This window comes from Pezoporus wallicus, unplaced genomic scaffold (genome assembly GCF_028554395.1).
Source record: "Pezoporus wallicus isolate ANWC-B61680 ecotype Strahan unplaced genomic scaffold, APGP_CSIRO_Pwel_v1 contig_229, whole genome shotgun sequence".
NCBI classification, from domain to species: domain Eukaryota; kingdom Metazoa; phylum Chordata; class Aves; order Psittaciformes; family Psittacidae; genus Pezoporus; species Pezoporus wallicus.
In genome coordinates, this window is record NW_026638360.1 from 3,507,158 (window position 1) to 3,522,732 (window position 15,575).

A 15,575-nucleotide genomic window follows, 5' to 3' on the forward strand; every position below is an offset into this window, starting at 1 on the left:
ATGAGTGGACGAGTGAATGACTGCCTGCCGCCTGGCCGCCGCTTCCCTTCAGGGCTACTCTCTCAGGCTGGGCGGATCGTGATGCAGCGGGGGGAGCTGCCCGTTCCGACCCGACTTGACCCGCAGCGCGGCGGCGGCGGGTTGGGCTTGTCGGCTTGAGTCGGGCCTGGCTGGGGTGCACCGGACGATCCGCATTCGGGAGCGAAGGGCCGGCCCGACACGTGGAGGAGCCGCCGGGCCCTCAGGGGTGAGGCTGGCGGCAGGGGCGGACCAAGGAGACGCCGCTCTGGGAAGGTGACCCGCGCCCTGGGTCTAGCCGGTGCTCCCCTCGAAATATAGTTCCCGATAGTCCTCGCCGCATTACTGGACGTACCGGGGAGCTGGCGCAGTCAGGCCTGGTGATGCTACGGGCGTGATGCGTGGCAGCCCCGTCGCTGGTACTGCCGCCGTGCTTGCCAGTTTTCTTCTTGAATGGTTATTAACTCAGAGAACGCGAGTCCTCTTTGTTGAGGAGAGGTACAGCGCGGCGAGGAAGTGGCCGGGAAATGGGGACGCTGGAGTTGTGGTACATGACTTAGAAAGCACCTTTGATTTGGTTAGTATTGAAGTGTTTGAGTGCAGGAGTAATTACGTCATCCAGAATGTAGCGCTAATGGCTCGTACAGATGGCGAATAAGTACGAGGCTATGGAGCGGTAGAAATGGAAAGGGCAATGCTTAACTTTGCTGTGGCTTATATTCTTGAAGGGCAAAGAGTTTTGTGTTTAACCTATCATTATGGAATGGAAAGATCAGGCACATTTCCCAGGGTGGCTCAGTGTACCAAGTGTAGATACGAGGCACAATACTAGGACAATGATGGTGCAACATCTAAAGGTATTTTTGGTTGGCAATACTTGCTTGGTGCATAAAACTTTGCAGAGTATTTCAGTTAGAATCAATAAAGAAGTCTGATGCCTTCTTAGTTCATGTGTCTGGAAGACTGTATAAAACTGTAAGTCTGTCTGGAAAGAGGTTTAATAAGAAACTGTGCTGAGTGGTAAGAAACTTTCAGCAACTTCTTTCCAAATAGCCTTCTTTGGATTTGTTTAAGACTCCTGTGTTTTGCAATAAATACAAGTAGATATTGCTAAGGCTTGCTATATATCTTCAGACACAGCCTTAATATTTAGAATTAAGTAGGTAGTTATGATGTATAGTTTACAGTAAAAATAACTTCTTTGAAAATAAATATGGAGGTAAAAGAAAAAGGAAGCATATTTCCCCTGACCGCAACAAAAGATACAACTACAGTAATGCTGTGAGTAGCTGGGAGTATTAGATCATTCTACAAAGTCTGAGGTATGTAACCAAACACAGTATCTTAAAACCATGCAAAGCTACGATATACTCTTTTGGAAGAGACACATTCACTAGGGTGGGAACTATCTAAAAAGTGAGATTGCAGTTTAAAGGCATAAATGGATGTTAAAATCACTATCTTATCTGTGTTGAACTGTGTTTCTGTTCCCATCTCTGCAACTGCTGATCTTTATTTTTTTTCCTCCTTACTCCAAATCAAAGGTTATTTCCTGTGTTGGCTTCTCTCTGTGTTTATGCTACACATTCTTAATCCTACTGTCTGCTTTGAAAAGGCTTTTTTGGTTGTTGTTGTCCGTGTGTGGAGTTGGCACAAGGTATAGATCTTTGCACAGGAAAGATGACCAGAGTGTAGGCTCTTCATCTCTTTTGCATATGCCAAGTAGGTTAATGGTCAGTAGGGCAAAGATGTCCTCTAGAATTTGGGGTTATAAGGAGTCCTGTGTAATAAATGCTCTGCCTTTTGGCTTTCATGTGTCATTCCAGTTCCTGCTGTATTTCCAAGGACATTTCCCATTCCCTTTCCTCATGCTGGATTTTCTTCTAGGGAGGGTTTGGAAATCAAAAGCTACCCAGCAAAAGGGCCAGGGCAGAAGTGGCATTTTGAGAGGGCTGTTGTTGCTCCACGGCTTGGATGTGATGTGTGGCTGGGGAATGTGCTGCGTAGCTTAGCTGCCATAGTAGGTGGCTGCCTCTTTGTATGCTCAGTGGGAGACCTGTTCCCTGTGGCAAATAACCTGCAGTGAGATAGAAGTACTCAGGGGACCATGTTGTACAGGCCTCATTTAACATCACAGTCTGCCAAGCCAAGCATGTAAGTGCAGGTACTGCGTTTTAAGCTTTTTTCTCATGTGCCACCTTCATGTGTGTGTTAGAAGTTCATCCTCCTTGTTACACTCAGTCATCTGAAAACCTGAGTGCTTCATTTACTTGTAAGAATGAAGGATCATTGTCAAATGTACTGTTTGTGATACTGTGGACATTTGTGGGATAAGTAGTTAGGTATTATCTGTGTGGGTGAGCTTGGAACTACTAGTCAAGAGTGTCAAGAAAATGGATTATTTTGCAATCTTGAATTTGTAAACCCTCTAAATATCACTTAAAGTGATAGCATCAAGAGTTTAACATGAGGGTGATGCCTGATTTTTTTCTGAAAGTCTTGAAGAATGTGTAGGCATTAGCAGAAATAATATTACTGATATTTCTACTTGATTTTTTCTTTCTTCTACTACTCCTTTTATACAGTCACATACATGTGCCGTAGGTCCATAACAAATGGAGGACTATTGACGTGTTAAATAGCTGAAGTGCCTATTACAGCTTTCAGCTTACCTGCACATTTCAGTTGCTGCTTGAAGTGTTTCCTGAAAATAACAGTGTAAGTCAGAGTTGCAATGCTCACTTCATGCTTGTGCCAGCTTTAGTCAGAATTGCTGTATTCACCCCATCAGAAGCAGTTCTTTTAAGATGAGCCCACTGATGCTGCAGGTAGGAAGACTTCCTTGCCTGCAGTGCTAAACAGGTTCTGCAAAGGGAAAAGGCAAGAAAGTAGATAAACATTTCTCTGTGCTGTCTGGGTTGAAGGTGATACTGTTGCTCAAGTCACCTCACTTGCAGCAGGAGGAAGTTCCTGAATATGCTGAAGAGACAGTGGCTTAATATTTTGGTGATAAAGTGTAGCTTTACAAGTGCCATCTTGAAAAATGGCTAGGTGGTTCTTGACTGCCAGCCCTCTAACTCTGTGTAAGTAATGACGTGCACTGCTTTTTTGCTTGTTAAGGGAATTACAACTGATTGTGTTAAGCAGCAGTTCCAGTCTGTGGACTTGACTTATCCTGACTGATAGTAGTAGATGGTGAATATCCTGTGTGCCATACAGGGCACCTTCAGTCTAGATGGAAAACTGAACAAATGAAACCTAGCTTTACAGGGCAGATGTCTTGTACTCTTTGACTTGAAAGATCTTAATCTGAACAGTTTCTAAATAATTCTTATTTTACTAGAGAGGTGATATATAGGTCATCATAAAGTCATCTATCTAAAGCTTATTATTAGCACGCATAGTGGAAGTTCTCTGCATGTGATATAATGTGGTGTGGTTTGATCAAGTATGGCATACACAGCTCTTTCTACCACTATCCTGGGTTCAGCAGTAGCAGTCATTTTTCTCCTTCTTAGTAGCTGGTGCAGTGCTGTGTTTTTGATTTTCAGCCTGGGAACAGTACTGATAACACCGATGTTTTCAGTTGTTGCTAAGTATTGTTTACTTCAACCAAGGACTTTCTCAGTCTCATGCTCTGCCAGTGAGGAAGGGAAGCTGGGAGGAAGCAGAGACAGGACATGTGACCCAAACTAACCAGTGGTATTCCATGCCACAGTCCGTCATGCCCAGTATATAAACTGGGGGGAGTTACCTGGAAGGGGGCTAGATCACTGCTTGGGTTGGGCTGGGTATCCACCTGCACCTACCCAGGTGTAGGACCTTGCACTTGTCATGGTTAAACTTCATGAGGTTGGCATCAGCCCACCTCACAAGTATGTTGAGGTCCCTCTGGATGGCATTCCTTCCCTTCAGCGTATCAACCGAACCACACAGATTGGTGTCATCGGCAGACTTGCGGAGGGCGCACTCAATCCCACTCTCCATGTCAGCAACGAAGATGTTAAACAAGACCGGTCCCAACACCGATCCCTGAGGGACACCACTCGTTACGGGTCTCCAGCCGGACATTGAGCGATTGACCACAGCTCTTTGCATGCGGCCATCCAGCCAGTTCTTTATCCACCGAGTGGTCCATCCAGGTTATCCCAGAGAGGACATCTGTGAGAAGGACTCTCATCAGTGTGGTGTAAACAGTGACAGGCCATCTTCTCTAAGAGTTTTCTGGTCAAAGTGTACCCCCATTTCAAAGATACTGGTTAAATTCAATTACCAGTGCAGTGCTGCAGTGTTTTATGTTACTGTGGTAAAAACTGTCAGCTTGACTGCTCTTAATCTCACCAAAAGCTAAACAGTTAACCACAATTTGGTTAATTAACTAGATGCAAACTCTTGTGGTTATGAATGCTTGTCCACTATCAGTTCTGAATGCCTCCCTATACATTGTTGCTTGGTAGCTGTAAAGGCTTCTTCCACAGGGTGATTTCAGAGCAGCATATCATTGCCACTCTTAATAGTATCAGTGACAGCACAGAGCCTTTAGGTTGTGAGCTGCGTCTGGGCTGAACTATCTGAAAACGTAGGTTTTTCCCTAGTTTTGTGTAACCTGGCAGACATGCTGGTGTTATTACAAAGAAATTGAGAAACTTTGCATCTTCAGATCTGCTTAAGCTCCTGGAGAGCTACACCTTCAGAGTGAGGGAGGTCTTGTTCATTCACAGCAAGTAAGTTAAAACAGTATTAAGTCAGTGAAGTTGATTAGGTGGCAATGCTGTATAATGAATAATGCTTGCTCTGGGCATGCATATGTTGAGTACTACATTTTCTAAAGTTAGTTCATGGAAGAAAACATATGCAATGTCTTCTTAATGTCACCCTTGGAGCAGTTTGGTTACTAGGAACTGTGATACTTACTGGTCTGTTACTGACCATCTGTCCGGAGCAAAAAGGTCATCATAAAAATGAAGGCCAAGATACAAAGTGGAGTTTTTAGACCAGTGTCATCTGAGCAGGTGGCTAGAATCTTTGAAAGACTGTCTTGGCCTCAGAAGAGTTTAAAGTCAAAGATGCCATAAAAATTATGAGTTGGAGCGAGATGTGACAGATCCTTGGTGATAAATGCATTTGCGGAGGGATCTGGGGGAAGAAATAAGCTCTGTTTTAGTCCCGTTTAGCATGATCTGACAACCTAGCATTGAGAAAGATGTCAGACTGAGACTGTTCTCTGAACATAAGGAGACAGATCCTGAGCAGAGACATGGATCTGAGTAGTCAGTGCAGTGATGGGAGCTGTACTTGTTTTGCAGATGAGCTACCTGAGACAGATACTGAGGAAAGAGACCTGAAAATAGGGTGTTGATGAAGAATAAAGATCCATGGTGGGAACAACAGGGAAAGATTAGTAAGTAAGTAAGAGTAGTAAGATTAGTAAGTTTACTGAGAGTGTTGTGTCCTATTTCAAGAGTAGGAATATTGTCCGAGAACAAGATAAGGATAGAGTCTTTTCATTGAAGTGTGGGGGATGACAATTTAGCTGGTGAGAATTGATGTAATTGGAGTAAAACTGCTCCAACAACACTAAAGATGGAAAAGAAACAGATGAAGAGGCACGGATGTTTGTTTTTTTCCAACGATTTTGATGGTAGTGAGAAAAACAGAAGCATCTTTCTGATGAAAAGAAGAATTAAAACAAATGAAGGTTAGAAGATATATTCAGAGGGGAATACTGGGGCTACGAGCAGCTGGATGAGATCAAGGGTGATCTGTAGGTGAAGAGCAAATGTTTATCTTTGTCCTGCTTACCTTGCAGACCTTCCCTTCCTAAAGCTTTCTTCTCTCGCAGACAATCTCCTGTGATATTTTTTTTTCCTCTGGAGAGGAGCTAAGGTTGAGTAAGCTTAAATAGAGCAGGGGGTAAGTGTTGATGTATCTCAAAATTCAGCTTTCTCTAACTCAAGTATCTAAATAGGTGGAAGAGGTGGAAGAAGGCAGTCCTGGCAACTGGAAAGAGAAGAGCTGAAACTGATCCATGTGGATTCTACTATGGCAGAGGAGGCCAAAACATTCAGGGTAGTGGAAACTGCCACCATTTCAATGAAAGCATGGGAGTAGGGAGCTCAAGGTCAACAAATGTCAAATGTTATAACCTGTCTATGTCTTCCAAACAATTGTGTTAAGATTTGAGGAGCTTATAACATAATCATGGAATGGTTGAGGTTGGAAGGGACCACTGGAGGTCACCTAGTCCAACCTCCCTGCTCCTAGAGCACATTATGTAGGATTGTGTCCAGACAGCTCTTGAATATCTCCAGGGAAGCAGACTTCATAACCTCTCTGGGCAACCTGTTGGAATGCCCAGTCATCCTCACACTCTCAAGTTTCCACCATGTTCAGGTGGAACTTCCTGTGTTTTAGTTTATTCTTGCTGCCTATCATCCTGTTGCTGGCACCACTGAAGGGAGTCTGGCACCATCCTGGCACCCTCCCTTTAGATACTTATATACATTGATCAGATCCTCCTGAGCCTTTTCTTCTCTAGGCTGAACAGGCCCGGCTTCTTCAGCCTTTTCTCACATGAGAGGACTTAATCATTCTAGTGATCATTCCAGGACTTGCTCCAGGAGCACCACATCTCTCTTGGACTGAGGAGCCCAGAACTGGACACAGTACTCGAGTTGAGGCCTCACCAGGGCTGGGTAGAGAGGGAGGATACCTCCCTTGACCCGCTGGCACTGCTATTCCTAATGCAGCCCAGGATACCATTGGCTTCCTTGGCCACAAGGGCACAGTACTGACTCATGGACATCTTGTCCACCAGAACCCCCAGGTCCTTTTCTGCAGAGCAGTTTTCCAGCAGGTCAGCCCTCAGCCTGTACTGGTGCATGGGGTTATTCCTTCCCAGGTGCAGGACCCTGCAGTTACCTTTGTTGGAAGGTTTCTCTCTATCAGTCCAGCCTGTCTGGATCCTTCTGGACATCAGCCACAGTTTTGTATTGTCTACAGGCTTGCCGAGAGGCACTTTGTCTATTCATCCATGAATAGACATGGATCCATGACTATTGATGAGAAAGTTAAACAATATTGGACCCAGTATTGACCCCTGGGGGGACACCACTAGTTGCAGGTCTCCAACTAGACTCTGTGCCACTGGCCACAACCCTCTGAGACCTGCCATTCAGCCAGTTCTTTATCTACCTCACTATCTGCTTGTCCAGCCTGTGCTTCCTGAGCTTGCAGATGAGGATGTCGTGGAAGACTACTGAGAGCCTTGCTAAAGTCCAGGTGGACAACATTCACTGCTCTCCCTCATCTATCCAGCCTTGTAGAAGGCAGTCAGGTTGGTTAAGCTTTATTTCTCTTTGATGAATACACGCTGACTAGCTCTGATCTACTTATGTCTCATGCTGTAGGACAAGAGAGACAGGAAATTTCTTTTTAAGGGGTACATGCTGAAGGAGCACATAAAATGAGGTGTGTTTTTTAGGCTGGGGGGAGAGAATGAGCAAAGAAAAATAGGACATAATGAAAATTAAACTTGCTGGAACTGTCTGCACAAGATTATGTGGTTCCTGCCTTCCCAGGCTGTAGGCAGAAGTTGGACCTTTTTTTTTTTTTCCTTTTGCTTCACTACTGTTCTCTCATGGGTTGCTAGAGAGTTAGACCAGTGACTTCTTTAAGCAGATCTGTGCTACCCACTGCCTATGTGTGGCAAGGAGTTCTTTATATTATGTACAAGCAGACAATTTCTGTGTAGACTCTTCCTCCTACACAAATGCTGAGGGCATCTTGCTTGTTTTATGCTTGAAAGGGAAGCTTGTTCTGTGGCTTGGACTCAGAACAATGGGTTTGTTTGTTTTTTTTTTCTTTTCTACTCCATTAGCTGGAAAAAATACATAAAGCTTCAGTTTTTCAGAGTTCAGTTCATTAAATTGCTAGAAGCCTTTGTTTCTTCCAAATAAGTATTTGTTAATTATTTTACAAAAGAATATTCTTTGGCCCGTAGTCAGAGTATGTACAAGAAAAAGGAAGCTCTGATACGACTTCTTGATGAAAATCCCCCTCCTTTTAGGGTGCTGTTCCTCTTTCACTTGTTTGAAATGAGAGCAATGATGACAGGGGAGCATGAGGGATGAGGGCTGAAGTGGCAGGACTGAAGAGTTAGTGAGTTTGAGAGGTGAACAGCATGGACTCTGAATGGTAAAATGAATGAATGGTGGTTTCTTCTGGTTTTGGTTATTGCAACCATAAACTGGTATGCTTAATTCTCCCACCCTTGCAGTGCTTGCATGCTCATTCTATATCCCCTTCTCATGTGCTTTGCCTTCTCTTGGCTTGCCATGATGGTTGGTGAGAGACAGCAGTTCCTACAAAGAAATGCACACAGTGGTGGTTAGGTGTACCCAGATGGCCAGCATGTTTTTGTCCGTTTCACTGTTGGGCTATTTCATTGACTAAACTACAGCTTCCAGAGCTTGCAGGTGGTCTGTATTGCAGGGCCTGCTTCCACTGCCTGCTGTTTGTGTTCCCATGCTGCAGCTGGTCAGCTGGAATTGCCCAGTATACTTGGTAGTCTTGGGTGAGGGAGAAAGATGGGAAGTGATGCAGCTCATGTGAGCTCTGTTTTCCTGGGAAATGAGGCTTAAAGTTACATATGTAAAAGATTACTTTTAAAGTTCTTTACGGAGTGTAAGCTTTCCTTAATTTTAAGCTCCAATAAAATATCCCAAGGTAGAGATTTGTATTAAACCAGGTTGGTTGCATCACTTGAAAGAAGCTTGCTGTCTAACTCCTGAAGGCTGCTGAGCTGGTAGCTCCTGCTAGTAGCTGGTTTTCCTCCCAAGCAAAACCCATGATTTAAGGACTAACGTAGCTGGATTTTTCTTACTTAGTTTGTTGAGGATTTTTGTGGTGCCTTTTTTGTTTGCTTGATGGTGGTGTTTTTTCTTTTTGTAATTTTATGTTTCTTTTTGATTTTAAACTGTCTTTGACTGGAATCTTTCTCTTCAGCCTGCTTTCTTCCAGAGCTATTAAATCAACTTTATTCAAAGTTGAGAAATATATCAGCAAGATCCTGAAGAAGTCTGCTTTCCTCTTCTCATCAGGGAGGAAACACCCTGAATTTCAGCCCAGAGACACAGAATAAATGTGATCAAAAGCAGATAACTAGTGCTATCTCTAAGCAGAAAAGCATGGTTTAAAACAAAACAAATCTTACATTTGAGTTGCTGGGAACGCATGTCACATGTGTATCCCACCCACAGTGATTTTACAAGGTTTTTGCTTTCGCATGGATGTGACACAAACTCTGAAAGACACTCTTTTGTGAGGTTAAAAGATGACCCTTTGTTTCTTAACACAAACTACAATGAATGTACAGATGTATCTTTGCTTAAGTCTGGATAAGGTATAGTGTCTTTGCAGTTTAAAAAGTGTCACATAACAAATATGTTCAACAGATTTTCTGAATCACTGAATTTCACTTACTCTGTAGGAAAACTATGAGTACAAGCACAATATTAACCTTCATTACTATACATTTGGGGGTGGTTGCGGTCTGTTTGCTCTTTTGACCACGCATAAGCCTCATGGTATAAAAAAAATCAAATTACTCCCATGCTTCTGAACTATAGTTGATTATTTATGAGGTCTTGCACATGGAGGCCTTGAAGCATTCCAGAGAGTAGAAGCAAATGGTGTAGCTGGTAGCCACAGAGGTTTATTCCTCAGCTTTCTGGAGTGAGCTTTTGTTCTATCTACAGCTGAGAAAAACTGGAGATGGGAAACAAGATGTGAGCCAGAGAGGAAACTGAGTAATAGCTGGGTCCAAGATGTTAGTTCCTCCAGTGGGGCTTATTTGTTGCAGTGTCTGCTAGCAGCTAGTAGCAAAGAATTTTTAAACTCATCCTTTGCACCATAGAATTGACTTCCACAAACTGTTGTAGAGGAAACATCTGTGGATGAAAAACATCCTGTAACAGATAATAAAAGGAAAGAGAAGTGAACTGGTCTTCTCTATGCGTGCTTCTATTGAAGGTATAATGCAGTGTGTATGCACACACTTGATGTGGGAGTTGTTGATGTCTCTTATCTTTTCACCTTACAGGGAATGTGATACGAACTTCCTGATTCTTGAAACAACACTGTTGCTGCTTGTTCTCCTTCTTTCTTCTCTTTACCTTTTCCATGCAGTCAAAGTATCAGCAGTAGAGGTCAACACACCAGAAGAGATATTTGTGGAGAATGGGACAGATGCAAAGCTTCCATGCACATTTACATCTGTGGAAGTGATCAGCAGCGCAGCATCTGTTTCTTGGAGTTTTCAACCAGAGGGAGCAGCAACTCGTATCTCGGTAAGGAATGGCTGTAGGGGAAGAAACATGGGTTGGGAGGTTGTGATAAGTGTGCAGAAGTCTTCCAGTTGGTTCTGAGGAGCAAGCCAATATGGATTGGAGCCTCCTTCCATGTGTCTTGTTTCCATCACTGGGATTTTAGGGGGGCTCCTTTTAGAGTTGTTTAAGTAAGTTTAAGTATTGCCACATGCTAGATCTCTGCAAAGACTGGAGTAGATGAGCAGCTAAGAATCTTTTCCTAAGTTCTATGTCCTAGGAGAAGGAAAACATCAAACCCAGGCAGGTGGAGTTCGTCTAGCCTTGTAAGGCCTTCCGTCTAAGAGAAGGACACTAACCAAACCTATGACCTGAGGACTTTGCTGTCACTGTCCAAATTCGCTAGGGCTCGCTAGACCCTGGCAGATAAACCTCGGGTGTAAAGGGTGGGGCCAGTTCTGCACATGCTGTGCCTCACCAAAAAAATCCACTGTGTAGGCCCGAAGGGTTTATTCACACTTGCAAAGCCCTGTAGCGACAGGCGAGGGACGAAATGGCAGGTGATAAGGTGCATTGGAAGCCGCAGACCCAACCCTGCATGCAGGCAGTTCAGGACATTGGTCGCTCCAGACTGACCCAGGAGATGGCAGTCTTGTTCAGAAACATCCTGAATGACCAAGCAGCCTTTTTTCCAACCTGATTTGCCTATCCCACATTGCCCTTTTAGTCCTCATCACGCTTGTAGTAAGTGTGGGTAAAGCCCTTCCCAAATCTTCGTTCACGAAGCCAAGCCATCAATCAGTCATACCCACTTGCATTTGAAGTGAGTTGTGGAGCTGTGCACTGAATGATAGTGGCCGCAGAATTTGAGTTACCAGTACTACAGTGTTACATTGTGTGTTGTGCATAGAATCATAGAATAGTTAGAGTTGGAAAGGACCTTAAGTTCCATCCCCCCTGCCATGCTTGTGCACTGTATAGCCTCTATTTAAAAGGGTGTGAAATGAGACCAGTCTCCCTGGTTTCAGAACCAAATTGAATTGCTCAATTCAGTAGGCAATTCATCTTTGTATTTTAGTTATTTTAGTTGTTTGACAAGTAAAAGACCAGACTAGCAAGAAGCTTAAGGCAATAGTAATTGCCATCACTCATTTCCTGTATGTTGAGCCCAAGTGTGTTCAGATCCTTTGGGTGTAAACCTTCAAAGAAGTGGCTTTAGTAGATTTTTAGCTGTTTTCCTCTTCCACATAAGCTGTACACTTCTGAATCTGACAGTGTCTCTCTGACACTTCTGCTTCCCTGTTATTTCTTGCCCTGAGTGAGAATTTAGAGGAAGCAAAACAAGGATCTCTGGGGCAGCAGGGAAGATGCGGGGACAGCAGGTTGCTCAGCCTGTTAGTGATGGTCTCCAATGAGACCATTTAAAGTCTAGGAGCCCTTCAATGCTCAGAACAGGGATAATCCAAAACAGTCTCTGAGCATCTTGCTCAATATGTATTGCTCTGAAAAATCAGCTTCTGAACTCCTGGTGAATAAATACTTAGTTTTGAAAAGGGATCTCTTCTTTTTGGGAAGCCAAAGGAGTAGCTGGACAAAAACTTAAGGAATTAGGGTGTCTTTCCTGCTTGTATCTGTTCGTATGTTTTGCTCCTCACAGAAATATCCACCATATATCATGTCTTGCTCTTTTCTGTCTGCATCACTGTCCAAACCCCTTATTGTAGAAATACAACTTTAGGACATAACTTTTTTTTTTTTTTGAGGTGAAGTCAATTTAAACGTTCTACCTGGATGTAGTTATCAGCACAGCAGAGAGAAAAGCAAATTATCTTTGTGCAGAAGTGACCCAGGATGATCTGATATTCATACTCTGTTCCTTTTGAAGGCCTGGGGGAGGTATAGAGATATAGAGGGAAGATTTTTATTCTTTTTTTTTTTTTCTAAATGAACCCAAGTCATGTCATTTAAATGGCTTGGTGGGCATTAATTTGAAAGACTAGTCTCATTATCAGCTTATGTCTGAGCTAGGTCCATGTGTCTTTGGGAAAGGGTGGTCCTCTGCCTCTTTAGAATTGGCACCGTCAAATCTTGTTGGCATGTGATGAGGCTGACCTGACTGAAAGCTTCCCCAGCTTGTCCCCTTCCACATGCCCAGTTATAGAGACATCTCTGCATGAATGAAATGTCTGATGACAGCAGAGTTTCACAGTTGGTTTAAACCAGTCTAAACCCATCAGCTTTAGGTTTCAAAAGAAGTCTCAGGTTAAATCACTTAATCATACACAATGGAGTGGCTTGAGTCAGTAGGCTTGTGTTTCAGGGCATATTTTACTTTGTGATTTCTCCTCCCGCCTGTGAGTATGCCTAGACAACTGAGGAATCTGCCTCTTACCTTCTAGACTTCCAGTTGGATGATTCCCCCCATGCACAGGGGTGTGGTAATGCAGTACCTCTGTGCTTAAGTTCATAATCCAGCTGTAAATGCTGCAGACTGATGCAGATTTCTTCCACAATGTTGACAGATGACTGTGTGCTAGCAGACTTCCCACCAGATGAGATAGTTTATTGGATTTATGGTATCTGTAGACAATGAGTAAGTGTCAGATTGACTGCAGCACATACCTGATCTGGATAATGTTTGTGCTTCGTAATGATCAGGCCTTGATAATCAGAATGCAGGTCTGAGAGAGAGGATGTTGGAGCGACAAGCCTCAGATCAAGGGAGGGAACAGGAAAAGACACAGGAGATGACTTGAATGGAAAGAGGACTAGCTTGTAGCCTGCCTATTCTGTGGCAGAGTGACTGTAAAGAAGGCTGTAGAAAGAGGAACCTGGAATATTAAACATCTTTAACCATGCTCTGGAGACTGAACTGAAGAGAGTTCAAGTTGATTCTTGGTTGAGTTGTTTGTCTTGCTCTCTTTCAGAATGTGAAATTAAGAATGAATGTGCTCCTGAAATACAGCCCTGATCCCTCTCTTAGCATGATGGCCAGTGTTCAAACATCCCGTATCTTTGAAAGCAGAATTGTCCTGTAGAGGTCCTGTGTACTTCCACTGCTGTAAATTCCAATTTTGGTCAGGTATAGGGAGGAAGTATGCAGTTTCTCCTCATGCTGTATTAAATAAGTTCATTCTTCAAGGATTTTTGGGCATGTCTAGGGAGCGCAGGGCCAATGTGCAATGTAGTCACCTAAAACCTGGGCATCAGTTATATTTAATTTCTGCGATGGACTGGAAACAGCTAGGTATGCTTTAAATTACTCATGGAATTTTTTTTTTAGGGGTGGAGGGAAGGAGGGTGTTGCATGTTAGCTTAGCTGTGCTGTAGTTGCAAGTAACACACATCAAAATATGAGATAGGAAACCTGGTATTCTTTTCCTACTAGAATGCAGAAGGCTTCTTGTGCCTATAAGACAGATGGCTGTGATCCAGGACTGTTCTATCCTTTAATTATTCCCAGGTTAACAGCTGTTTTCTCTTTCCCCCACCTCCTTGTCTATGAAAATCTGTATCCCCAAAACAGTGGAAAAAAAAAAAAAACCCAAACAATACAACCACAGAAAAAAAAAAAACAACAAAAAACAACAAAACAACAGAAAACTGAAACTTGCAGTCTGCTCTGGTAGTGTGATTGGGATATAAGCCATATAGCATAGTTATGTGATCAAAAGGCAGCAAGCCAAACTAAAGTGGTGAGGCTGGAAGAAAAAGAAAACCTAGAACGCTAACTGTGTACAGTACAGTGGATTCTGGGAAAATGCTGCAATAGTGTGAGAAGCACGGTAGCTTGGTGATCTCTAACTAGATTGTTTTTGTCTCTCCATTCCCTTGACTACAGTTTTTCTATTACTTTAATGGGAAGCCATACCCTGGAAAGGACATACCATTTAAAGACAGGATCACGTGGGCTGGAGATCTTAACAAGAAAGATGCTTCTATCAGTATATCAAACATGCAGTTCCGGGACAACGGCACTTATATTTGTGATGTCAAGAACCCACCTGACATCGTTGTCAAACCAGGAGAAATCAGAGTTAGAGTTGTGGAGAAAGGTATTCACCCTGTATAATTTTTTTTTTTTTTTCCTTCCCCTTCCTTTCCCTCCACTCTGAATCTATATCACTTCTCTTGTTGGTGGGGGAGTAGCCTGGAGGGAACAACTATTTTTTTAATTCACTTCTTCCAAGCCCTAATAATAGAACTGATATTCTCTCAGGTGGTTAAAAAAAAATGAATGTCATACCCTCTTCCTCTATACCCTCTAATTCCTGTGCATTTAACAAGTATTAGCTGGTGGGAGCCTTGATGAAAACCTGTTTTCTCATTTCAGAGTCCTATGAATTTATTTTTTGTATCAAGGGTTAGGATGACCTTTGAAATCTAGGGAGCAAGGAGAGAGAGTGGCAGACTTTTCTTTTTGGAACCCATCCACTGGAAAAAGTGGCCCAAACGCATACTGACAGTGAAATGCTACTATCTTCCATGGAAAAGTGTTTGTGTTGCATGTTGCAACAGGTTTCTTACTTGGATGTTCTTACTGTATCCATGGTAACCTTTACAATCTGCAAGGGTCGGCTTTTTGCAGTCATTTAAGGCTTCTGGTTAGCATTTGGTAATGATGATCACAGTTCAAGAGCACTTATACTCTGTATATAAATTTGGCTCTTCATTTCCCTTGGCCATGCAAAACATTTGATTGTTCTAGCTAAGCTGGAGGTCAGCCAAAGTGTGGCTGTTCCTACAATGAAACAGTTTTTACAGTGATCAGATTTCCAAATTTATAATTAAGAAGGAGAAGAATAAAGGTTGAATTCATGAATGGCAGTGCTGATACAGCCATTCCATTTAAATATGTATGGGAAGATACCTACATGTATCCTCTGATCAGAATTATAGTGCTGCTATAACAGGTGTGTACCTCTGCTCGTGAAGTCATTCTATGTACTTGGGTAGGCAAGGTCTACTCTTGATGTTCGCAGGGCAATTTGAGTTGAATGGACCTCCAGAGGTCCATCACTTAGAACTTTCTGTTTCTTAGAAGTCTGAAGCCTGTATAAAATAGGGTCAGTTTATTTTCTTACAATGTACTGATAGTCTCTATGAGGAAGCAGTAAAGCAACTGCTGGTTTGGCAGTCAGGCTGTCTTGGCAAAGCCTCTTCAGATTTTAACCCAGTTTAAGCAGATGAAGACTGACTTCAGTACACTAATTCAGGTGTTTTTTTCCAACA

The 15,575-nt window shown here is 43.0% G+C and overlaps 2 protein-coding genes across 7 annotated transcripts in view; both read left to right on the forward strand.

Annotated features, from left to right (window-relative positions):
• The window catches only part of LOC130599782 (gamma-aminobutyric acid receptor subunit rho-3-like), a 220,289-nt gene that overhangs the window by 7,538 nt on the left and 197,176 nt on the right, over positions 1-15,575 (forward strand). The gene's annotated exons all lie outside the window — the stretch shown is intronic.
• Positions 1-15,575, forward strand: part of MPZL1 (myelin protein zero like 1) — a 28,637-nt gene that overhangs the window by 147 nt on the left and 12,915 nt on the right. For 5 of the 6 annotated variants that reach the window (XM_057410551.1, XM_057410549.1, XM_057410553.1 and 2 more), the window contains exons 2-3: positions 10,207-10,367; positions 14,185-14,398. In XM_057410551.1, coding sequence (XP_057266534.1) covers positions 10,207-10,367; positions 14,185-14,398 — 375 coding nt within the window. Of the gene's footprint in view, positions 1-10,040; positions 10,368-14,184; positions 14,399-15,575 lie in introns of those variants that run through there. The other variant, XM_057410548.1, reaches the window with a different exon arrangement.